The sequence below is a fragment of the Mirounga angustirostris genome, unplaced genomic scaffold (assembly GCF_029215605.1).
Source record: "Mirounga angustirostris isolate CCGP_5_RB_7025 unplaced genomic scaffold, mMirAng1.0.hap1 SCAF_3, whole genome shotgun sequence".
Classification (NCBI taxonomy): domain Eukaryota; kingdom Metazoa; phylum Chordata; class Mammalia; order Carnivora; family Phocidae; genus Mirounga; species Mirounga angustirostris.
Genome location: NW_026991711.1, coordinates 89,824,104 through 89,851,187, shown reverse-complemented (window position 1 = coordinate 89,851,187; position 27,084 = coordinate 89,824,104). Strand labels below are relative to the sequence as shown.

The following is a 27,084-nucleotide window of genomic DNA, read 5'->3' as shown; positions in this document are numbered from 1 at the left end:
AAGAATGTCAGAGAGTGACTGACACAGAGCAGGTAGTGTAGGAACCATAGGTCTTTCTCCTTCTCTTCTTTCCCCTTCCCTGGGAAACATGTCCACTGTGTCTCTGGGCAGCAGGATCAGCTCATCCTGGGGAGGAGCCCACAAGCTGTGTCCCCGTCCCTAGATAGCACAAGCACCGTTTCCTGCTTGAGACTCACTCATGGGTGACATATGCGCTGTGGCTCACTAGCCGTTTAATTAATTGGAATAATACTGGTATTGTTGCTTATATTTCAGAGGGACAATTTGCTTTCTATAAATTAAGTGTTTTCCAGAAGACTGTTTTAGGCTGAAGAAGAATGGTAATTCAACAGCTCAGAGGAGGGAAACTTTTTTGAAGTATCTCTCTCCCTGTTTGATATCTTATGCTATCAGCCAAGGCGTGGTGACCTCATAGTGCTTCCAGAAGGCTGGTCTCTTATGCGAAGCTAGGGAGCAGATCTGCTTGCGTTGAATGCATGAGCATTAAAGTGGTCTCTCTGGGCTAGTGGCAGACGGCATAATCTCCTGCTAAATTGGGCCATTAAATAAAACTACTAAGTCATAAAGCTGCAGCATTACCCTGAAATTAAAGCATTGTCACCTTTGAATTGCCAAGAATTTTAACAGGCACTTAGAGAAATTCCTTTCACAGACCCATTTTGCACGGCCAGTTGACTCCAACCACGTGGATGAGAACAGAAGGCTCAGGACAAAAGATAGGAGGTGACTGCAATGTGCTTTTCATTCATTTATTTGCTTATTCACTCACTCACACACACACACACACACACACACACACACACTTTACTAATGCACTCACTGATTTCTTGCATTTCTTTATTCATCTCTCATTTATTTACTCATTAATTCTCTCATGTATTTACTTCTGCATTTATTTTTCATGTGCGCTGTTACTTATACATTATTCATTCATTCTTTGAGTCAGTCAGTCAGTTATTCAGTTGGTCATTCAGAAATTAAGCCATTCACATAAACTTTCGAGAACCGGCTGAGTTAGGTGACAAGTTTACAAAATGAATGTCTGTCCTTGTCCTCAAGGAACTCACGGTTGGAAGAGAGAGACAGATGCTGTAAACAGATTATTTACACATGGTGCAGAAAATAAAATAGAAGCCATAGATGGTTCAGAAATATTACAAGGAAGGCAGTGGTTGAATCAAGGGGCCCAAGGACACTGGGGATGGTGGTCAGAGAAGATGTCCTTGAAAAGCTGCCCTCTGAGCTGGGTTTTGTAGTAGAAACAGCAAACATTTAACTGAGCATCTACTGATATGAGGCACCACACTAGGCACTTTACATTTAGAGTATCATTCAGTTTTCTTGGTAATCATGTGAAGAATGTACCATTCTTTCCATTTTATAGAGCAGGACACTGAAATCTTGAGAAGCTGAATCACTTGTCCTGGGTCTTACAATTTGATATATGTTGGCCAGAAGTTTGAGCTAGGTCTGATTCCTATCCCTGGGTCCCTAGGACAAGTGACACAGGCAAAGAAAGACCCATGTGTCCAAACAGACCCTTCCTCCGGATTCCCCTGGCCTGTTCTGCCCTCACCCATCGGTCAATATCACAGTGGAAATTTCCCCAAGGAAGTGACCTTGATGGAATGAGGTCTCTATAATATCTATTTCACCTCCCTGATTATCACTTTCTTCATCTGTAAAATGGGAATCATCATACCCGCCCTTCAAAGTTTTCCAAATATTAGATGAGAATTATATAAAACAAAGGTTCTTAATTTTTATTTCCCCAAAGAATGACCTGGGATAAATGTTTAAAATTATATTTTCTAGGATATCCCCAACAATGGTTATTCAGTAGGTTTAGGACAGTGATCAGAAATAGCATTTTTAATAAGCACCTAAAGATATCAGACTTTGGGAAATATCTCCATAAGGTGATTAGCATAGTGCTTAACTCTTAACAACTGCCTGTCCTTATTCATCTCCCACTTCCAAGAGGGGTCTGGTCAGTGACTAAAAAAACAGTTCTTCTTAAGACCTGAACACAGAGGCCTATCCTGATGCTTTCCTGGTGAACCTTTCGCAGCACATTTTTTATTGCAGAGACCTGGCGAAACCCTCCCTTCGGTGCTGTGGAGATCAGGCACAATCCAATCAAACAGTATTTATTGATACTGCCTTGTGCTCAGTGCTATACAATCTACTATAAACCACTAACCTCTATGCCCAAGGATCTCATATTTAACTTCTGGCTCTTAAAGCACTTTTATCTAAGTCATTTTATTTAAGGTCATGCAATTACCTTGTAGATTTGACAGCCATGGAATCCCAGGCACATTAACTTCTAAGTGACTCAATTTCCTCATCTGTATAATAGGGATGATCAGTTACTCTTACATCAATGTGCTGATGTTTAGAGAAAATAAAATTAAATAAATAATGTGCTTAATACACTCAATCCAATATGTGGCATTCTCAAAGAGCTTCTGAAATAGAAGCCATCATCAGCAAATGCCATCGTCATAGAAAGACCTAGATTCTGAAGGAATTCAGAGACAGGAGTGATCAAGAAAGGCTTTGTGGGAGATGTAGGACTTAAGTTTGACCTTGAAAGATAGTTGTCCCAAGGCTGGGCAGAGAGGGAAAAAGAGAGGGAAAAAATAATCCTGTTGAGCTCAGCAAAGTCATGGATGCGGGGATGCAATGAGCAGATGTCAAAGGACCCTTGGTCTTGTTTGAGGGCCCCTGGCTCACCTGTAATTCTGATGCAGTGATACCATCGAGGTGGACAATTATCTTGTCTGGAAGAGTGAAATAACAAGTAGGAGTAAACATGCTTCCCAGAAATCTTGCTTGCTCTTGTTCACTTTTCCTCTGAACCCAGGATTCTAGGGAGAGATGATGAATCAAAGTCAGTCTAGACATTCCAAAAAATAAAAGAGGCAAGATGTGCTAGCAGCTTGTGATTCCATTCTCTGTGAAGTAGGGGAATCAGGGGAGCCATTCTCTAGAAGCTTTTTTCCTATTACTCAAGTCAAGGGAGCACCCATCAGCCCTGTGTTCTCAGTATGCAAGTGTTTGAGTATGTTATATGTATTTGCAAGGAGAAGTTGGTAAGAGACGTTGACTGGTTAGATTGTCCGTTGAGACAATTTCCCCGTGGATTTAACAGTGCCAGCTCAGTATTCTGTCCAGCCCTCAAGTCTTGTTCCTGGTCCTATTCTGGAATATCATTCCCTCACCAACTTCTTTAGACCAAGTTCTCATCCCTTTCTCTTCTTCTTTGCCTGTCACAATTCTCATGGTCCCTCCTTCAATTCACGTAATAGGCAACCATGTACCAAATGTAGCATGGTCATTAAGAGTTTGGGCTTGGTTTGAATCCAAGCACTGGTGCTTCTTAGTTTTGTCAATTCAGGTGATGTTGTTGAGTTACTCAGCTTCCCTGTTTCTTGGTTTCCTCTTCTGTAATGAGTAATAGAACTTATTTTTAAGGTGGTTATGAGGCTTATATGAGATAATTGATGCAACCTATAAGAAAAAAATGCCTGGTATTACATACCTAATACATGATAGTTATTATTATTTATTTTTACCACTATAGCCCCTGAAATCTTGACTCTGGTTTCTGGGAATGAAGTAATGCAAATAACTAATAACTTTTACGAGTGCACAACACCTGATATCCTGAAAGCACTCCTGAAAATTAATTCAATAGTATTAATAAATATGCACTTGAAAATGAATGTGCTACTATGTGTGAATGATTGAATTTGAAACTAATTTTTGCTATTTGATAATTATTTGGCTAATTAGTTCTTAGCCATGTGTGTGTTGGTATAGGGCACATGCACATGAATTTGTTGGAGCATAGTAGAATCGCTTCAAGCACTTACTACAGGAGAAGTACTGTGCAAAGCATTATCTTTTTCTACTTAAGTTTTTATTCTAAAATATTCAAACTTACAGAAAACACTAACATGAGCACCCATACACCTTTCACCTAGCTTCCCCAAACGTTAAAATTTTGCCACATTTGCACATTTGTACCACCCTTATCTCTTTCTCCCTCTCTCTCCCCCCTCCCCCACTTCCCTTCTTCCTGGTATGAAATGCTTATTTTCTTTTTCCTGAACTTTTTGAAAGTAAGTTGTAGACATATTGATAATTTAAACCTAAAGACTTTCTGCTCATATCTTTAAGAACAAAGATATTATCCTACATAACCATGATACCAAAACCATGCATAAGAACATAAACATGAATTCAATCAGAACTCTCCAGTATAGTCTGTCTTGTCCCTACATTGTCTTTTATAGCAGCATTTGTTTTGATATGTCTATTCAGGATTCAAGGAGTGTCCAGCTGTTGGATTTGATGGTCATATCCTTTTAGCTTATTTTAACTGGAAAACCCTTTCCCCCAACCCATCTCTTTTGTATAGTTTTTGTCATTAACTTTTTGAAGAGTACCAACGACTTGTTAAGCAAAATGTGCCATATTTTTTTTTGGATTTTTTTCTGATAATTTCTTTGTTGTTGGAATACTTTGGTAGAAAACCTCATGGGTGATGTTTGACCTCTTCAGTGGACGCCACCAGGAGGCACACTGGGGAGGTTCAGCCCCATCACTGGCTAAAACACTTCTGTCAGATCTCTGCATTGTAAAGGTGATTTATGATCAGTGGGTTATCTGTGGGGTTATATGCAGACACTGAGTGAATATCCAATTCCTGTTCATTTTCTCCCAGTCCAGAAATGACCCTGACCCATATGCTATTGCACTGGAATTTGTAAAATGTTATTTTACTAATCCTATAATTCCTTCTACATTTTCTGCTGTGATTTTGCATTCTTCTCTATAGAAGAGCTTTCCTTTTTTTTGTTTTTTTCAGAAAAGCTTTTTATTCCTTGCTCTGCCTAACCTCTCTTGTGTTGCTCTAGACTCAAATTATTTCATTTTAAAATGTTACTATTATCATTATGTTTTTTGATGTTCAAATTGCCCCAAATATAGCTAGTCCTGGTCCCACTAATTCTGCTCCTATGTCTTTCTTACCTGTCTCCATTAATCTTGGAGTACTTCCTTGTTTTCTAGCACCAGATGTTACCTTGAACTTGCCTTGCTTAGACCCAGACTCTGCTGTTTCCCAAAGAAGCAAAAGACACATTTTTGTAGCAAATGGTATTTGGAAATTAGGATCTAGGTGTTAGGTTTGCTTATTACTTCTAGTCCATTTCAGTGGACAGAACTTGAAAATGTGTGTGTGTGTGTGTGTGTGTGTGCAACTGTGTCCCTCATCATTCCTACTTCCATATATATCTCTCTTCTCTCACAGTAAGAACTTGTCTCAACAATACCAATATATTTACTCATTTGTTCTACCTAGCAATATACACAAAATAGTTTCAGAGTCACATCAGCCATATCACTACCAATAACAGAGTAAAGTGTAACATTTACTGAATTTTAATTTTAGTTCTTAGAATATATTCTACCAAGGGTGTATGGCTAGACAGAATACTTAATTAAAAAGTTACTTGAATTTATATTTTCTTACTGGTGTTTCTTTTATCTATTTAATATACAGTTAGGCTTTTTGTTTGTTGCTTAATATTCAATTTTAAGGGGTGCTTGGGTGGCTCAGTTGGCTAAACATCCAACTCTTGGTTTTGACTCAGGTCATGATCCTGAGATCAAGCCCTGCATCAGGTCAGCTCTGCACTCAGTGGGGAGACTGCTTGGGATTCTCTCCTTCTGCCTCTCCCCTGACTCATGCAGGCTCTCTCTCTCATTCTTTAAAATAAATAAATCTTTAGAAAATTATTCAATTTTAGGGTTAGTCTCTTTTTATCCTTTTTGTTTAATTATATATTTAATTAATGACTTTGCAAAATATTTACATGTTATAAAAACTAAATATATATATTTTATATATACTTCTATTTATATATTTACATAATATATACTTTTATATTTATATTATCTATAAGATGGCTGACCAAAGATGTCTTACTCTCTGTATTGCATTCACCCTCTTCTTACTCATATTCTCTAGGTCATCATTTTTTTTTATTCTTATGTTAATCCCCCCTACATTACATCATTAGTTTTAGATGTAGTGTTCCATGATTCGTTGTTTGTGCATAACACCCAGTGCTCCATGCAGAATGTGCCCTCCTCAATACCCACCACCAGGTTAACACATCCCCCCCCCCCCAGAACCCTCAGTTTGTTTTTCAGAGTCCATCATCTCTCATGGTTCGTCTACCCCTCTGATTTCCCCCGCTTCATTCTTCCCCTCCTGCTACCTTCTTCTTCTTTTTTTTTTCTTAACATATATTGCATTATTTGTTTCAGAGGTACAGATCTGAGATTCAACAGTCTTGCACAATTCACAGTGCTTACCAGAGCACATACCCTCCCCAGAGTCTATCACCCAGTCACCCCATAGGTCATCATTTATATTGGTTTATCATTCCTGTGTGTGTTTTAATTGCTTCTTTATTCTTGCACAAAATGTAGCATAGTCTTTTGTACCTTGATGCCTTGATCTTGTCATTTAACAGTACTTCCTGGAACACAGTATAAATCAGTTTAGAAAGGTCTTGTGTGGTCTTTATTATGAGTGCATAGTATTTCACTCTGCCAATTAACTATGCTTTATTCATTCAGAAACATTTTGATGGCTATTTGAATTCCTTTTCTTTCTTTTAGATATATTTATTTATTTGAGCGAGAGAGAGAGAAAGAGAGAGTGAGCATGGGAGGGGAAGGGCAGAGGGAGAAGGAAAGGGAGAGAGGGAATTCCAATTAGACTCCCCACTGAGTGTGGAGCCTGATGCAGGGTTTGATCTCATGATGGCAAGATCATGACCTCAGCCAAAACCAAGAGTTGGATGCTCAACCGATTGAGCCACCCAGGCGCCCCTGAATTTTTTCTTCAATATGCTCCTCTTGCAATAGATATTCTGGGCTACAGAGCAGAATTTCAAGTACATATCTAAACATACTTTCCGATCCTATATCACTTTCCTGCTGATTTCAGGAGCTGTCACTAGAGTCAGTGAAATCCTGGCAGTCGGTTGGATGTTTAGTTCCATGGTAAGTAAATGTCCACTCCAGGTCAAGTGTTCAACATACAAAATTTACAAGATCGCCTTTTGCCTTGTAGAGCTTACAGTTTAGCAGGGAGATTTGAATAAAAAAGTTGTTATTATGGTTCTTGAGCAAGACCAAAACAGGATGCTGGTGGAGTTAGAAGAGGCTTCCCACTGGAGAAGACACTGGTGATTTGGCAATATCATTCATACTGTGATGAGCTCCAGAGTAGAGATGTCTGCTGAAAGAAAGATGAATAATTTCATGCTCCTCTTTGAGTTACTTTTTTGTCAATCACCTATAGCACCAGATTATAAGATCCTTGAAATCTAGTACTAGACAGTCTGAGATTTACTAAAGTCTTTCTTTGTGACCTTGTAAAAGGAGATGTAAATGCTACCCTTGGATAGCCCTTCTCAGGATTATGGGAAGACCTTTGCAGTCAGCTCTTGTTCTTCCAGATTCCTGAATTCAATCTTGGCTACTTTAGCTCTTCTTAACAAAGGGATGGAAACTAATCATTCTGTACTTGTGTCCCAGATCCTGGGCTATCTTGTCTCAATGTTTATCTCATTGAATCCACATGGTGAATTGTGAGGTAGAGATCACTTCTTGCTTGTATTTTGAGAAAGGGAGGTTCAGAGAGGTTGAAGAGCATGTTCAGCATCACTCAGCTAGTAAGTACTAGACATAGGACTGGATTTAGATCTTTGTGAGGGCCAGCTTTTTCCTCACAATGAACCAAAACAGTACCTGCTACAAAGGTACTCCTACTAAAGACTTCATAAATACATCTAACAACAACCAAAGCCTGTCCACCAGCCCCACAGCCCTCTTCCCATCAGGTGATTTTGGTGTGGAGGCCCCTTTCTTCTCTCCCTTGCCCAGAAGGTGGGCACACCTGGTTTGTCCACACCTGCACCTATGCCCCACACTGCCAGGCTCTTATCTTCCATGTGAACTTCTCTCCCAGAACCACCTGTGAAAGCCTTGAGCTCAGGGTCCAGGCATTCTGGACCTCGTACCCTTGTCCCCTTGTACCCTTCATCCTAACTTCCCAGTCCCTAAAATAATGTTCTTCACACTCCAGACATTTAATACATTTTTCTTGACTAAGCCAGTGAATAACAAATCATCATCTATGACACAATGTGTGTGGAGTCAGGTGAACAGCGCCCCACCCCCCGACCATAAAACAGATTTCCCAGGTCTCTGTGATCATACTGCCTATTTTAAAGCAAGGCAAGAGAAAAATAACCCCCCAAAAAAGGTACATAAAAAGTAAAGACTCCAGTGAAGTAGGAGAATAAATCACAGTCAAGTATGTTGTCTGGAAGTCATAAAGTGTGGCCTGCGCAGGCAGGTGGAGGAGCGGTAATGGCCAGGAGCCAGCCCCACTCTCCAATGCCCCCTGCGCTGTGGTGTCTGTGTTCCAGCTAATGCATGGTGAGCGGGGGCCCAAGCAGGGGCCATAAACCGGTAATGTGCTCCCCCCAGCAGCACAAGGCCAGACACTGAAAGCAGCCGTGTCTGCAGTGGTTTTAGTGTGGCATGGATGGATTCTTGCACAGGCAGCTGATGGATCCACCTGGGAAGGAAAACAGCTCCTGATGGAATTTGAAGCTTTTTAAAGAGTTGGAAATTTCTTTACACCAATTGTCCCTCTTCTTTTTGTAGGTTGAAGAGAACATAGCATTGACACCCTCAGCACAGGTTCCCATAATTTCTGATAATTAAATGATCCTTTCAGATGCTCCCCAAGTGGCTTCATCAGGAGGGTTGATAGCAGTGGACTTTGATTTTCTGTTTGGTACCGAAGCTCTGTGCTCAGCTCTCCGCTGTGTGTTTTATTTCGTTATCACATCATCACTGCACAGTGGGTTATATCCAGCTTACAGATGAGAAGACTGAGGCTTGGGGAGATAAAGTGTCTCTGCAAGTGTTCAGGAATCTGAGCTGGTAGTGTTGACCGAGACTGCCAATCCCAGTGCCCTCGCTTTTCTCCCTTGCATCTGCCTCCATTAACCAGAGAAGCCCTTACCAAGCTGATATTTACTCAGCAGTCATTGCCTGTGATTCAAATGGAGAGATAAGGTACAAACATATGAAAAATTATATAACTATCAATGCAAAATGACAAGAGATGTCACTAGACTGTACATGTGTAGATGGCAAATGAGTGGTACAGGCAGTGGTTTGAGGATTATTTAGGCTGTCTTTAACCTTGGCACAGAAAATTCACTTTGTCAACATAGATAACTGTACCAGAAGTGACCCCAGGGACCTTAATATAGACTTGCTTTATTACAATAGGAGCATAAGTGAATTGGCACACTTTTCAAAGGACTATAAGCAGCTCCCCACAGTGATTTAAGTTCAATTAAGCAGGGTATTGACAATCTGTAGACTTTCCTTCCTCTGAAGCATTGTGATAGAAAAATTGCACATTTTTTTGGCCCTACAAAGAGACAGATATGTGTGTAGAATGAGGTCCTATTAATCAGCATTATTTCTTGTCTCTCTCTCCTTTTTTAACTTTCCTTTTGTTTGTTCTTTCTTCTGAGTGGTGATTTCCATGGTAACAGATAGAACAGCTTACATCATCTATAATTACTGCTATTATTATTAATAATAATGATCATCATTATAATAATAGCAATCAGATAAAATGAGAGGAAAAAAAACATGAAAGAAAATTAAATTGTGGCTCTGTATGTAAACAGTTTACAGCTTCTGAAATGAGAGCAAGAGGAACCAGCAGGTCATGGAGAAACCCAGGATGAGGGTTCATAGAGGTCTTTCTGGGGTGAAGACTGGAAAAAATTTCAAAACAGAGATGAAGATACAGAATGTTTTAGAGCATCCTATCATTACTACTGTGCTGGCACTTTGTGCAACCTCTTTTTCTTTTCTCTTGTTGATACTGTTGGTGATCATATTGAATGTGTGTGTGTGTGTGTGTGTGTTATAACTTGAAACTTCTTTTACATTTGGATCACTACACACACATAGAAAAGCTGCTTTGGAAATGCTAGAAGAAAGAACCTGGAAGAAAACAAATGGTGGTTATTAACTAATCTCATCGCTTGACAATGATTTCCTGAAGTCCTAGAAAGTGCTCGATGGCAGCCTATCCTCTGGTGGTCTCAGGATGAAAGACTTCTGTAGACCTGTCCATTCTCAAGGAAAACATTGCAGTCTCTGCTGGGCAAGCTCCTGTAACATCTACTCCCAACCCTGCCCCCACCAGATCTCTGGGCAGCCTCACTTATTTATTTATTTATTTTAATTTTATTTATTTATTTGAGGAAGAGAGAGAGAGCACACATGAGCGGGGTGAGGAGCAGAGGGAAAAGCAGGCTCTCCGCTGAGCAGGGAGCCCAAAGTGGGGCTTGATCCCTGGGACTCCAGGATCATGACCTGAGGCAAAAGCAGATGCCCAATATACTGAGCCAACCAGACACCCCTAGCCTCACTTACTTTTAATCTCAAGAATACTTATAATAGCCTGAGACATTTTTCATTCTTCTGTACACAATCTTCCCTGAAACAATGGCAAGATTATAGAGAGTTAGGCAGTGCATTATCCTTCTGGAGAGGTATCCCTGTGGTTGGCACAGCACTAACTGGGCACATATTTGAACATAAGAATGAATGATATACTTCATATTCTGGGAGAGCTCGTAGCTTTAATGGGAAGATAGACTTCAAACCTAAATTCAAAAGGTAGTCTGAGAAATTCTTTGCTAGTCTCTATAAAATACATTGTTACATCTGTGAAATGATGCTTTAGAATTTTATCACGTATGCTCCTTGATGCCCCATGGCCTGTAACTCCTTTATGTAAAATGGTGGCAAATAACTGGTGAGGGTCTGGGCCATGAGCTCATTCACACTCATGCCAGTACATTGGGCATCCCTAAACAATATCACCCTATTTCCTCAAAGTTCTAGTAATTGAAACAGTAGAGTACTGCCATAAAAAAAAGGAGGGCTGAAGAGAAAGATGGCAGAGGAGTAAGAGACCTAAATTTCGTCTGGTCCCGGGAATTCAGCTAGATAAGGATCAAACCATTCTGAACAGCTATGATCTCAACAGGAGATCGAAGAAAAGAATAGCAGCAACTCTCTGAACAGAAAAGCTACCACTTTCTGGAAGGTAGGATGTGCAGAGAAGTGAGTCTGAGGTGATATTCGGGAAGATAGATGGCGGGGGAAGGGGGCCTCCATCAGCTGCTACTGGCAAGTGATAGAACAGTGGAGCACAAAATAGGAAATTTTGGAAGTCTGCTCCACTGAGGGACATTGCTCCAGTGGCTAGGCGGGAGGTGGAACACTAGCTGGGACAGTGTGGTCTCAGGACACTCGGGGGCACAGAAAGACTGGGGGTGCCTGAGTGCGGCAGAGCTCCCAGGTATCAGAGTGGGAAAGCCGGCTGCCCAGACGGAGCCAAAGAGTGGGCTCTCAGCTTGGGGTTGCCATAAACTGTGATCTGCAGCACAGTCAGGTCACTGCTCTTCCAGCAGGGACCCAACAACTGGCAGATCAGGGGAGACTCCCTTTCCTCCCCCGGGAAGAGCAGCACAGGAGGGCACCACAGGGATCTGCTGGGATTGGAGACTCTAAATGGGGTCCTCTGCAAGAGATAGAAATGCTCAGTTACAGGCCAGGTGAGCACTGAGTGCGGCCGGAGACTGGGGAGAGGGGAGTGATTGACTGCTTTTCTCTGGGGGCTCACTGAGGAATGGGGCTCCAAGTTCTCAGCTCCTCTGGGGCAGAGATTGGGAGAACGCCAATTTCACTCTCAGTCTCCAACGCTGTAGAAAAAGCTTGCAGGGAACAAAAGCTCTCAAGAACAAACCTGAGCAGATTACTTAGCCTGGACCCGGCAAGGCCAGGGAAATTACACCTCTGTCAAAGACATCTGAGAACCACTGTGGCAGGACCCTCCCCCAGAAGATCAGCAAGAACAGCCAACCAAGACCAAGTTTACCAGTCAATGAGAACGGCAGAACTCCATGCGAGGGGAATACTGCACATAGAATTCATAGCTTTTTTACCATGATTCTTTAGTCTCTCAAAGATAATTTTTTTTAACTTTCTCTTTCTTTCTTTTTTTTTTGAATTTTTCTTTTTCCCTTTTTTATCCAACATCTTATCAATCACATTTAAAAAAAATCTTTTTTATTTTTCATTTTTAAAGTCATATTTTATCCCTTCATTGTAGTTAACCTTATTTTTGGTATATATATATATATGTTGTTCTCCCTTTAAAATTTTGGGATACATTTTCTTCTAACAGACCAAAATACACCCTAAATCTATAGTTTATGGCTTTATTCTAGTCTCCTGCCTGATCATATTTTCCCCCCTTTTTTTTATTAAATCCTCTTCTTTCTTTTTTCAACCAACTTCTTATCAATCCCTTTTATAAAATCTTTTATAATTTTCATCTTTACAGTCATATTCCATCCCTTCATTGTATTTACCCTTATTTTTATACATATATAAGTTTTTCTTTCTTTAAAAATTTGGGAGGCACTTTCTTCTAAAAGACCAAAATATGCCCAAAATCTAGTGGGTGGCACTGATCTATGCACAGGCCTGATCATATTTGATCATATTTTGATTTTTTTTTTTTTGCTTATTTGTTCGTTATCTTTTTTCTTTTTTCTTTTTTTTGTTTTGTTTTGTTTTGTTTTTCTTTCTTTCCCTTTCTTTTCCCCCAGTTTAAGATCTCTTCTGATTTGTTTAATGTATATTTTTCTGGGGTCATTGTTACCCTGTTAGCATTTTGTTCTCTCATTCACCTGTTCTTCTCTGCACAAAATGACAAGATGGAAAAAATCACCTCAAAAAAATGAACAAGAGGAGAACCGACTGCCAGGAACCTAATCAATACGGACATTAGTAAGATGTCAGAACTAGAGCTCAGAATGATGATTTTAAAGATAATAGCTGGACTTGAAAAAAGCATGGAAGATATTAGAGAAATCCTTTCTGGAGAAATAAAAGAACTAAAATCTAACCAAGTCGAAATCAAAAAGGCTATTAATGAGGTGCAATAAAAAATGGAGGCTCTAACTGCTAGGATAAATGAGGCGGAAGAGAGAATTAGTGATATAGAAGACCAAATGATGGAAAATAAAGAAGCTGAGAAAACGAGAGATAAACAACTACTGGATCATGAGGGCAAAATTCGAGAGATAAGCGATACCATAAGATGAAACAATATTAGTATAATTGGGATCCCAGAAGAAGAAGAAAGAGAGAGAGGGGCCGAAGGTATATTGGAGCAAATTATAGCAGAGAAATTCCCTAATTTGGGGAAAGGAACAGGCATCAAAATCCAGAAGGCACAGAGAAGCCCCCTCAAAATCAATAAAAATAGGTCCACACCCTGACATCTAATAGTAAAACTTACAAGGCTCAGAGACAAAGAGAAAATCCTGAAAGCAGTTTGGGACAAGAGATCTGTAACCTACAATGGTAGAAATATTAGACTGGCAACAAACCTATCCACAGAGACCTGGGAGGCCAGAAAGGACTGGCATGATATATTCAGAGCAATAAATGAGAAAAATATGCAGCCAAGAATACTATATCCAGCTAAGCTCTCATTGAAAAGAGAAGGAGAGATAAAAATCTTCCAGGACAAACAAAACTAAAGGAATTTGCAAACACGAAACCAGCCCTACAAGAAATATCGAAGGGAGTCCTCAATGCAAAGAGAGAGCCTAAAAGTAACATAGACCAGAAAGGAACAGAGACAATACACAGTAACAGTCACCTTACAGGCAATACAATGGCACTAAATTCATATGTGTCAGTAGTTACCCTGAATGTAAATGGGCTAAGTGCCCCAATCAAAAGACACAGGCTATCAGATTGGATAAAAAAAACAAGACCTATTGATATGCTGTCTGAAAGAGGCTCATTTGAGACCCAAGACACCCCCAGATTGAAAGTGAGGGGGTGGAAAACCATTTATCATGATAATGGACATCATAAGAAAGCTGGGTGGCAATACTTATATCAGACAAATTAGATTTTAAACCAAATAAGAGATGAGAAAGGACACTATATCATACTTAAAGGATCTATTCAACAAGAAGATCTAACAATTGTAAATATCTATGCCCCTAACATGGGAGCAGCTAATTATATAAGCCAATTAATAACAAAAGCAAAGAGACACATCAACAACAATACAATAATAGTGGGGGGACTTTAACACCTCCCTCACTGAAAAGGAGAGAGCATCTAAGTAAAAGATCAACAAGGAAATAAAGACTTTAAATGACACACTCGACCAAATGGACTTCACAGATATATTCAAAACATTCCATCCCAAAGCAACAAAATATACATTCTTCTTGAGTGCCCATGGGACATTCTCCAGAATAGATCACATCCTAGGTCACAAATCAGGTCTCAACTGGTACCAAAAGATTGGAATCATTCCCTGCATATTTTCAGACCACAATGCTTTGAAACTAGAACTCAATCGCAAGAGGAAGTTCAGAAACAACTCAAACACATGGAAGCTAAAGAGCATCCTACTAGAGAATGAATGAGTCAACCAGGAAATTAAAGAAGAATTAAAAAAAAATTCATGGAAACCAATGAAAATGAAAACACAATGTTCAAAATCTTTGGGATGCAGCAAAGGCAGTCCTAAGAGGAAAGTATATAGCAATACAAGCCTTTCTCAAGAAACAAGAAAGGTCTCAAGTACACAGCCTAACCCTACACCTAAAGGACCTGGAGAAACCCCTGGCCAGACTTATCAAAAAGAAAAGAGAAATGACCCAAATCAACAAAATCATGAATGAAAGAGGAGAGATCACAACCAACACCAAAGAAATACAAACAATTATAAGAACAAATTATGAGCAACTCTGTGCCAGCAAATTAGATAATCTGGAAGAAATGGATGCATTCCTAGAGACGTATCAACTAGCAAAACTGAATCAGGAAGAAATAGAAAACCTGAACAGACCTATAACCACTAAGGAAATTGAAGCAGTCATCAAAAATCTCCCAACAAACAAAGTCCAGCCAGATGGCTTCCCAGGGGATTTCTACCAAACATTTAAAGAAGAATTAATACCTATTCTTCTGAAACTGTTCCAAAAAATAGAAACGGAAGGAAAACTTCCACCAAACTCATTTTATGAGGCCACCATTACCTTGATCCCCAAACCTGACAAAGACCCCATCAAAAAGGAGAATTATAGACCAATATCCTTGATGAACAGGGATGCAAAAATTCTCACCAAACTACTAGCCAATATGATACAACAGTACATTAAAAGGATTATTCACCACCACCAAGTGTGATTTATCCCTGGACTGCAAAGTTGGTTCAACATCCGCAAATCCATCAATGTGACACAATACATTAATAAAAGAAAGAACAAGAACCATATGATCCTCTCAATAGATGCAGAAAAAGCATTTGACAAAGTACAGCATCCTTTCTTGATCACAACTCTTCAGAGTATAGGGATAGAGGGTGCATACCCCAATATCATAAAAGCCATCTATGAAAAACCCACAGTGAATATCATTCTCAATGGGGAAAAACTGAGAGCTTTCCCCTTAAGGTCAGGAACACGGCAGGGATGTCCACTATCACCACTAGTATTCAACATAGTATTAGAAGTCCTAGCCACAGCAATCAGAGAACAAAAAGACATAAAAGACATCTGAATCAGCAAAGAAGAAGTCAAACTCTCACTCTTTGCAGATGATATGATACTTTATGTGGAAAACCCAAAAAACTCCACCCCAAAACTGCTAGAACTCATACAGGAATTCAGTAAAGTGGCAGGATATAAAATCAATGCACAGAAATCAGTGGCATTCCTATACACCAACAACAAGACAGAAGAAAGAGAAATTAAGGAGTTGATCCCATTTACAATTGCACCCAAAACTATAAGATACCTGGGAATAAATCTAACCAAAGAGGCAAAGAATCTGTACTCAGAAAACTATAAAATACTCATGAAAGAAATTGAGGCAGACACAAAGAAATGGAAAAACGTTCCATGTTCACAGATTGGAAGAAAAAATATTGTGAAGATGTCAATGCCACCTAGAACAATCTACACCTTCAATGCAATCCCTATCAAAATACCATCCACTTTTTTCAAAGAAATGGAACAAATAATCCTAAAATTTGTATGGAACCAGAAAAGACCCCACATAGCCAGAGGAATGTTGGAAAAGAAAAGCAAAGCTGGTGGCATCACAATTCCGGACATCAAGCTCTATTACAAAGCTGTAATCATCAAGACAGTATGGTAGTGGCACAAAAACGGACACATAGATCAATGGAACAGAATAGACAGCCCAGAAATGGACCCTCAACTCTATGGTCAACTAATCTTTGACAAAGCAGGGAAGAATGTCTAGTGGAAAAAAGACAGTCTCTTCAACAAGTGGTGTTGGGAAAATTGGACAGCCACATGCAGAAGAATGAAACTGGACCATTCCCTTACACTACACACAAAAATAGACTCCAAATGATTGAAAGACCTAAATGTGAAACAGGAGTCCATCAACATCCTAAAGGAGAACACAGGCGGCAACCTCTTGGACCTCAGCCACAGCAACTTCTTCCTGGAAACATCGCCAAAGGCAAGGGAAGCAAAGGCAAAAAAGAACTATTGGGACTTCTTCAGGATAAAAAGCTTTTGCACAGCAAAAGAAACAGTCAACAAAACCAAAAGACAACTGACAGAATGGGGGAAGATATTTGCAAATGACATATCAGATAAAGGGCTAGTATCCAAAATCTATAAAGAACTTATTAAGCTCAACACCCAAAGAACAAATGATCCAATCAAGAAATGGGCAGAAGACATGAACAGACATTTTTCCAAAGAAGACATCCAAATGGCCAACAGACACATGAAAAAGTGCTCAACATCACTCGGCATCAGGGAAATCCAAATCAAAACCTCAATAAGATACCACCTCACACCAGTCTGAATGGGTAAAATTAACAAGTCAGGAAATGACAGATGTTGGCGGGGACGAGGAGAAAGGGGAACCCTCCTACTCTGTTGGTGGGATGCAAGCTGGTGCAGCCACTCTGGAAAACAGTATGGAGGTTCCTCAAAAAGTTGAAAATAGAGCTACCATATGACCCAGCAATTGCTCTACTGGGTATTTACCCCAAAGATACAAATGTAGGGATCCGAAGGGTTACATGCACCCCAATGTTTATAGCAGCAATGTCCACAATAGCCAAACTATGGAAAGAGCCTAAAGGTCCATCGACAGATGAATGGATAAAGAAGAAGTGGTATATATATAGAATAGAATATTATGCAGCCATCAAAAGGAATGAAATCTTGCCATTTGCAAAGACGTGGTTGGAACTGGAGGGTATTATGTTGAGCGAAATAAGTCAAACAGAGAAAGACATGTATCATATGACCTCACTGATATGAGGAATTCTTAATCTCAGGAAACAAACTGAGGTTTGCTGGAGTAGCGGGGGGTGTAAGGGATGGGGTGGCTGGGTAACAGATATTGGGGAAGGTATGTGCTATGGTGAGCTCTGTGTATTGTGTAAGACTGTTGAATCACATACCTGTACCTATGGAACAAATAATACATTGTATGTTAAAAAAAAAAAAAAAGAAAAGAAAAGAAAAAAGAAGACGATAGCAGGAAGGGAAAAATGAAGGGGGGGAGATTGGATGGGGAGACGTACCATGAGAGACTATGGACTCTGAGAACGAAACTGAGGGTTCCAGAGGGGAGGGTGTGGGGGGATGGGTTAGCCTGGTGATGGGTATTAAAGAGTGCATGTACTGCATGAAGCACTAGGTGTTATACGCCAACAATGAATCATGGAACACTACATCAAAAACTAACGATGTAATGTATGGTGATTACCGTAACATAATAATAAAAAAAAATAGACACATGGACCAATAGAACAGAACGGGGAGCCCAGAGTTACATCCCACAGATGTATTCAATTAGTATTTGACAAGTGAGCTAGGAATACTCAATGGGGAAAGGATTGTCTCTTCAACAAATGGTGCTGGGGAAATTGGACAGCCACATGCAAAAAAAAAAAAAAAGAAAAGAAAAGAAAAAGAAAAAGAAATTGGGTCCCTATTTGTACCACTCACAAAAACTAATTCTAAATAAATTAAAAACTTAAACATAAGACGTGATACCATAAAAATCCTAAAAACACAGGGAAGTTACTCCTTGACATTGGTCTTGGCAACCATTTTTTGACTACGGCACCAAAAGTATGAACAACAAGAGTAAAAATCAACAAGTGGGACTGTATCAAACTAAAAACATTTTTACACAGCAAAGGAAACCATCAACAAAATAAAAATGGGATCTATGAAATGGGAAAAAAATATTTGCAAACTATATATCAGATAAAAAAGCAAATATATAATTACTGTTACTTTAACTAAGATCTTTAGTGAACTGAATAAATTCCTGCCACCCCTTCAAAAGTCTCCAAATGCAGTTTTCCCTTAAGCAGAGAATTTGTCTTGGATAATTTAATGCATGTATTCCTTTGAACAAGTTAGAAAGATGGGGCTATGTTTCTCATCATGGGAGTGAATGGCAATATACATTAAGAAATAATAGAAAATAACCCGAGTAGCAAAAAGTAGTATCAGAAGCAGTGTTTTTCCAGGTTTCTGGGATCATGAGGACTAACCAACACATTCCATTGACAAAATTTCAGGAAATGAAAGGGACACATATAAGTATAGAGACACATGAGACTATTCCAAAGTGAAAAAATAATTGAACAAGATGGTAACAAGTAATTATACACAACAGCAGCTATATTACAAGAAATTGCAGTCCAGCCCACTTGTTAACTTCATTTGCTGGGTGAGCTCCCCACCTTCAATTCCCTAAGAAACAAAGTCCAGGTCCTCAGCCTCATGTTATAGAAAAGTCTCAATGTATAGATTCTTTACTTTTTTGCTGTCAGACAGCCTGTTATATGTCCATGTGAAACATGACGCTGAATCACTATATTATCATGGATAAAATGATTGATATTAATATCCCATTTTCCAAAGTGGAAATTTCAGAGGTTAATGACTAGCCCAAAGCCTCACTGCTGACATGTAGCAGAACACAGTTTCCAATCAGACAGGCAGGTTTCTAAAGCCAGGCTGTCTCATGGCACCTTGAAGCCCTAGACATTCAGTTAACAATGGATCTTCTCACACAAACCCCCTCACTTAATTTTTACAACCATCCTATAGAGTTGATATCATTTCTGCTTTCCAGATACTACTGATGAGGAAACTGAACTTTAGAGAAGTAATGATTTGACCAAGGCTGCTTAACCAGTAAGAGTTGGGGTGACACACAAATCCAGATCTTCTAACTACAGAGTGTCCATAAATATCCACACACCCATTGACTTAACCATGTCCATAAATATCCAATCTGTGTCCATAAATATCCACACACCCATTGACTTAATTAACCATCTTTAACATTTAGCTTCATGAGTTCAATTTCAGTTAAAGCACGTGTACATCCATGAATGGATTCACACCATCATCCACCTAAAAGACTGTTCAAAATGAATATTGTTTGAAAATCCTTAGAGGTAAACTTCACATACACATTCCCTAGCTAAAACCACATGCCCCCATCTTAGACCAGGCTCAGGAGCATCAGGTCCCAAGGCCAGCTTCCCTGAGTGGTATTGACCCCTAGCCTTTAATGTTTTGTCAGAGTGTAGGACTTAATCTGCACCTGCTACCAATGAAAATGGGGGGGGGGGGGGCGGAAACAGAAAGCAAGAAGAAATAGTATCCAAATACCTCCTTCTTTTCAATCTTTCTTTTGCTATATCCCAGGAGGAAAAAATAATCAGAGGACAAAGGGCATCTTCGAAAGGAAATCCAGCTAAGAGGCTCAAGTTTTCATGTAATCATCTCTCCTCTTGTTGCTCATACTGTGTTTGCAGGTCTTGTGATAACTTTGTGAATCATGGGGAGCACTTCAGAGCTCTTAATTATTCCTTCATATCTTCTGCATATGTGCATATATCAAAAAGTGCCAATAGTTGAGCTGTTAGAACTTCCATTCACCCTCAGTTTCCAGAAGGCAGGGCTGGCAAGATTAGTGGCTTTAAGATGAAAGGTTGTCTCTCCTACACATTTTCCTTTTCCATCTTGCTAAAGATAGACTATGATTCTGGCAAAATGAGTCAGTGAGTAGATGAATAAGCAAATCAATGAATGAATGTATGAATAATCAGATGAATGGATATATGGATATAAGAATCTGTGTGTATTTGGAAGGAAATCTAAATTTGTTAATGATGCTATTTTGACCACTTCTGGCATCAGATTGGACACAGTGAGCCTGGGGACAAGTTTATTTTCTCTCTCTAAGCCTTCATATATCTATAGCTCTATGTATATGTCTGTGTCTGTATCTATAGCCGTATCTGTGTTTATGTCTCTCTCTCTATACACACACACACACACACACACAAACATATTTATCTATCTATATTGACATCTACCATGGTGGATTGTTATGTGTACCAGAGATAAGGTATATGAAATGACCTCACATGAAACAATAACACAGCATCTATACCTTAGACTGGGTGGTTCTTTTCTTCTTCTACATACCATGGACATTTCAAAACTGTCAGTCTTTATTTCTCTATTTATTGTGTTATTAAATAATTACTTTTCTTTGGTAATTTATCAGAGTTTTTCTATATCGGTACCGACATTTTTGGAGTTACAGGTTAACCATTTATGTAATATTGTTATTTTTACCAATTATAATTAATGTCTTATTATCACTTTCAAAGTCAGAACCTAATAACCTTCATTTTGATTTGTTTTTCAGACTTTATAGAAAATGTAATTCTGCCTCCACTAAACATTGGAGACATGGTTATCACTGGGCTGGTTTTAGGAAATAGTCTGAAGATGAATCAGAATTCTTGAACAGAGTTTAATATTTTTGCTGCTAGAAATATTTCCTTTTCTGGATTTGGAAAATTCTTTAGAGATAATGGAAACCAAACTTTCTTCCTCTCCCCTCTCCTAATATAGTGAAACAGAAGTGCAAGCAGTAAAGTTACTTTTCCAAAGTCACATATAGAGTTAGGGTAGAGAAAGTATTAAAACTGGGGATCTCGGTTGCCTGTGCTTTTCCTTTTTTAGCTTAATATGCTGACAGCTGTGATCCTGCTTCTAAGTAGTACTAATTAATAATAGTTTTAGTGTGGGCACTCATCACTATTGTCTAATAGATATGTGTTGGGTCATTTCTTTACTTCCTAGACCTTGGTTTCCTCCTTTATAAAAACTAGGAGGGTGAAGTAGGAGGGAAACCACATGATAGCTATGTCAAGTTATTTTTTAGCTCTGAGAATCTGTGAAGAGTAATGATGCTAATATGTGGGCAAGATTCTCAGATGACAAAAGCTTTTTGAGTCTTCCTATTTCCTTCTTTGCTTTATTTGTGAGCATGTTCAGAATGAAATTCAATGTCTAATTGCAGTAAATGTTTTAGTCTAGGGTATTAGTGCAGAATGTCTGATAGATCTCAGTGCCGTGCAACTTCATATGTTTGGTTGCTATTCCATAGAAACAGCCCTGCTGCTGGGATTGCTGTATTTTTTTTTTTTCTGATAATAAAACTGAGCCCTAGAAAATTTCTCTCCTCTCTTCTCACCTTCCATTCTTACCTGTGGTAGGTAAAACGTGTCCTCCAAACCTAATGTGAAGGCCCTCATCTCTGCATATTATTTTATTGTAAACCTCTTAAAATAATTTTTTGGCAAATAGAGGAAGCATAGAGAATTAAAAAAAAAAAAAGGAACTTCGGTTAAGTGCCTTGTATATATGGTGTGGATCATACAATCTTATCGTTGTTAATTAGGTGTATTTTACAGGTACTTTCTACATGGAGATCTGTGTACAGCAAACATTCAATGTGATACTTGTGTTTCTGAGACAGTTATCTACGCTAGTATTTGTCTTGTGGGGGAGTGTGTTCTCAGTAGCTAGAAGCCTGGGCTTTGCAGTCAGACACCCTGTGTTCCTATTCTTGCTTGGTCACTTGCACATGGGTAAGCTGCTCAGTCCTGCTCATTCACTTTTCCTTAATTTCTTTTTTATTTTCATTTAATTTTATTATGTTATGTTACATTACATCATTAGTTTTTGATGTAGCGTTCCATGATTCATTGTTTGCATGTAACACCAGTGCTCCATGCAATATGTGCCCTCCTTAATACCCATCACCAGGCTAACCCATCACCCCAACACCTCCCCTCTAAAACCCTCAGTTTGTTTCTCAGAGTCCATAGTTTCTCATGGTTCATCTCCCCCTCTGATTCCCCCCCACCTTCATTTCTAACTTCCTTCCAATTTAGGTTATGTCAGTTTAAAATGAGATGATGGACATTAAATACTTAGCATAAAGGGCTCCACAAATTTAGTTCCTATGATTATTAACCCCCACACTAACTCTGGGAGGAACTCTATGAGAAAGAGAAATTTTCTGGTCATTTTTATTTGCATGAGTGGAGCACTCAGGTGGATTGATTGCCCCATGTTGAGCCAAGCATCACATCGCTTGGGTGATCCTCTTCCCCATCCCCCCACCCCCAGCTTTATTGAGTTATATAAGTATGATCCTCTTTTGACCGACATTAGTCTCCTTCTTTGGGTTATGTTTTCTGAACAGAGGACAAGATTTGGACATCAGTTCAGCACAATAACACAGAGCTGACCCGTGTGAAGGGTGCGGATCCTGAGAAGCCCTATACCATGGCCTTAGATTATGGTGGCAGCATGGAGCAGCTGGAAGCCATGATTGATGGTTCAGAGCACTGTGAGCAGGAGGTAGCCTACCACTGCAGAAGGTCCCGCCTGCTCAACACGCCAGGTAAGGCTCGCCCCCACTCCTCTGCATGAGTTACACAGGGTAACCACAGATAGGTCTGGAAAACATGGAATGTCAAGGAAAGGGGTGTTTTCCCACAAGGGAGCTGCAGTGATGGTTGTTCACTGTGCAGTGGAAAGAAAGGAAGTCAGGAGAAGACTGGGGATGTACTCATCCTGGCTCTGATTCCCAGATGTGACCTAAAGGAAGCCTCTCATGGTAGCCTCTCAAGATTCCATCCTCATCTTCAAAAAGAAAATTGTGACAATACACATCCTTCAGTAGTTGAGAGAATGAGAAGTTTCGTGAGATTAATAGCACTAGGAGAGAGCACTGAACTAGACATAGACGGTGTGGAGGTGGGAAGGGAGGTTTCTGGGAAAGGGAACATTTCCCAGAATATGAGAAAGCATGAAGGATCTTGGCATATTCACCAAAGAAAAATGTGTTATGTCCAGGGCAAGAGATGCAGAGGGAAGTGGTATCAGGCAAAGGGGCCAACAGGGCAGGCAGAGACAGCCTTGTGTGTTTTCAGTATTAATGTTGCCTGGAAAGTGCAGGCCCCAATGGAAATGATTCTTTTTAGAAATAAAGTTTGCTTTTAGAGAAAAAAAAAAAAAGACAAACAAAAAAACTTCGATGACTGCTTACCACAACAGAAAAGGGTTTTTGCAGAATATCCAGAGGGTTTTGTCAAAGTTCAAGGATGCCCTGGGAGTCCGTCATTTTTGTGAATATCTTCATCATTTGTATCATGGCACGTGCACACACACACACACACGCACAAACACACACACACACAAGCTGAGAATCATAAGGGTGTGCAATATCCAAGAATGGTGTCACAATCTGTCGCCTCAAGAAATTTACAATCCCATGCTTGGAGGTTAGGAATTTTGAAAGGCTTGAGAAGATTAGACAGTGGAATGTCAACAAAGAAGTGACAGAAGCCTAACTAAATATAACACACCGCCTCACTGATCTAGAATCTTTAGGAAAAACCTTGTTCCACATAAGTGAATTTTCCAGATAACTGTCACTTATCCCTTTAAGCACCAAAAATGTTTTCAAAGAATTTTTAACTATTTGAAATGAAAATCTTTCTCAAATGGATTACATGCTTCCCTGCCTTCTTAAACAGAGAGTTCTAAACATAAAATGTAACCTTTTCTTGATGACTCAGGATCATCATTATGAAAATCAATTATTGTACTCTCCTTGGATTCAGCCATGCTCACAGGGCTGATTAGATCTGAGGCACTGGTTGCTGTCCCTCCTCCCGGCGTTCCTCCCGGAGTTCTTAGATGGTGCTGCTTGAGAGGCTCAGTGTGTATACTTGTTTGTATTTCTCTCTGTCTTGGCTGTCAAGCCTGCACCTGTCACTCTCGGCACTATTCAGAGTACCTGTGTCTGGAAAACTAACCTACTCTCTTTTCATTGTGTTGCTTCTAGTTTTCTAAGGATCGGGTTTGATGGAATTTTAGGAAAAATGGGATTCTGTTCATTTGGACCATGGATTTCCTTTAGTCTATGTATTATGTGACATCAATTTGGTAATACTATTGCCTTTGTACATGTTTTTCTTTCTTTCTTTTTTTTTAAATTAGCTGTGATGAATTCCCTGAGTATACTCAAGTGGGTGGGCATGGATTTGGGGCAGACCATACTAGAGTAACTTTGCCTCTTACTACTTATAGAAACTCGTGCAAGTTGCTAAATTTCCACTAGCAATTTCAGCACCTGAGCAATTTACACGAAAATCCTCAATTAATAAGGCTGATGTGAGGACTGCAGGAAAAATGTACTCTACACTCTTTTTAATGTGTCTAGTACTCATTAGGTGTTCAACAAACACTGGGGTCTTATTTCTTTCCTCCTCCACAGCTTCCATCCCAGCAGGAAGGTCCAAATTTGCACTGCAATGAGAAACAAGCTCAAAGGATTACTTTATTTCTATTTTAATGGTGTAAATAGAATAATTATAATAATTATAACTCCTGCATGCAGATAATCTCACCACCCAGAGACTCGACTGTTGGATTTAGTTGTGCATCACTCCAGATATTTTGTGTACATTCCCATTTTGTGCACATTCACAAAAACACAGTGAAAACATACTGTCTATATGTTAGGGTTGAGAATACTCATTAATCCCCTTTTCCCCCATGGCTTATGAATCAAATGAGGTAGATGAAAGAAGACAATGGGTATGTGCAGACTGTGTCTACATTTTTTTGGTGGGCTGGCTTGCAGAACATGGTGTAGACCAGGCACTGCTTGTGTGGGGGGTGGGACTACAGACAGATAGCCCCATAGAGATGTGGCCCCAACCTCACACCCCTCAATGCAGGGACAAGCACTGACTCAGTTGGGCTAACCTCACAGAAACAGGGGCAGAGACAACAGTGCACACCATTGTAGGCACGTGAATTCCAGAGCCAGGGCCTAGCATACTACATTTGTTGAACTGCTATAACAAAATAAGACAGATTGACAGGCTTATAAAAAGACAGAAATTTATGCTTCATGGTTCCAGAGGCTGGAAGTCCATGATCAGTGTGCCAGGATGGGTGGATTCTGGTGAAGGCCCTCTTCAGGTCACAGACAACTCACTTTTTGTTATATCCTCACATGCCAGAAAGAGAGTGAAAGACCTTCTTGGAGTCCCTTTCAGAAGGGCACTAATCCCATTCATGAGGGTTCCACCCTCATGATCTAATCACCTCCCAGAGGCCCACCTCCTAATATCATCATATTGAGGGTTAAGTTTGTGACATATAAAGTTTGGAGGGACTTTAACATTCAGTCATTAATAGGCACACACTTGAAAAGTTGTTTTCCTCATCTTTCTAATTATTTAGGCAACCCCATTCCCATGGGGGAAGACCACAGAAAGAAGGGGAGGTGAGTAGAATCCATCTCCTCCTTCCTACCTGCTATATGGAAGAGGTGAGCAAGTCTCTCCCTTACCTGCTGAAGCCAGAGACCCCAGTGATACTGTTTTATTACCTTATTTGTCACACACACACACGCACGGTATATATATATCTTTCCATATTAGTAAATATGACTCTATATCATAATGTTTATTAACAACAGAGTCTTCCATATACGGACATACCACAATGGGTATATAAAATTAACACATCTATTTTGGACATTTAGTTCTCTCTCTCTCTCCCTTTTTCCAATACAGATGCTGCAAGAACATTTTTTCCACATAGATCTTTGAGAACAAAGCTGATTATATCCTTAGGATAAATTCCTTGAGGTGCCATTGCCAGGGCAAAGAGTGTACATATTTTTAAGGCTTTTGCCATATTGACTTCTGCAACATATCAAGTTTATACCAATTTATATTCCCAAGAATACTGTGGGATTGAGTACCCACTTGTCATCAACATGGATCTTATTTTCCCTTTGGTAATCTGAAAAATGCAGAAGGGGGTCAAAGACAATTAAGTTTTGTTTAATTAAAACAATGTATAGTATGATTCCCTTAGGTTATTGGAGGGAGATACTGCTGGTAGCCAGGATTAGTAGAAGCTATAAAGTGTTATAAATTGAGGCGACTGTGGACTTAAATCAATAAGGAGAGAAAGTGGAGGATGCTTTATTTGCTATAGATTCTCCTCTGTATTACACACAATAGATAATATAGAGAAGAAATAAAAGAAGGCAATATGAGACAAAAATAAATAACTGTTCAAATGGCCACCAATGACGAAGCATTTCTCGTGTTAGCAGCTATGTCTGGGGAGCCATATAAGCATTATCTGTAATCCAGGCAAGGGCTCTGCACAGTAAGGGTAGTTACCCCTGTCTGGTATTTCAGGAAATAGAACCTCAGAGATGGGAATGTGCTTGATTAATGCCACTCAGCTGGGAAGGGGAAAATCAGGTTCTTGGCCCGGGCTTCACCTGTGGTCAAAGCAAGGCTGCTACTTCTGATACACCCTGCAAATCTCAAAGAGCCAGAAGTTTCTATGATCTTCCTTATTTTGTAAGAAAAGGTAGATAAAGAGAGAGAAG

At 39.6% G+C, this 27,084-nt stretch overlaps 1 protein-coding gene across 1 annotated transcript in view; it reads left to right on the top strand.

Annotated features, from left to right (window-relative positions):
• The window catches only part of CNTNAP5 (contactin associated protein family member 5), an 819,371-nt gene that overhangs the window by 549,512 nt on the left and 242,775 nt on the right, over positions 1 to 27,084 (top strand). Inside the window, exon 13 of the mRNA XM_064586403.1 lies at positions 22,855 to 23,055. Within this exon, the coding sequence (XP_064442473.1) occupies positions 22,855 to 23,055 (201 nt within the window). The remainder of the gene's footprint in view (positions 1 to 22,854; positions 23,056 to 27,084) is intronic.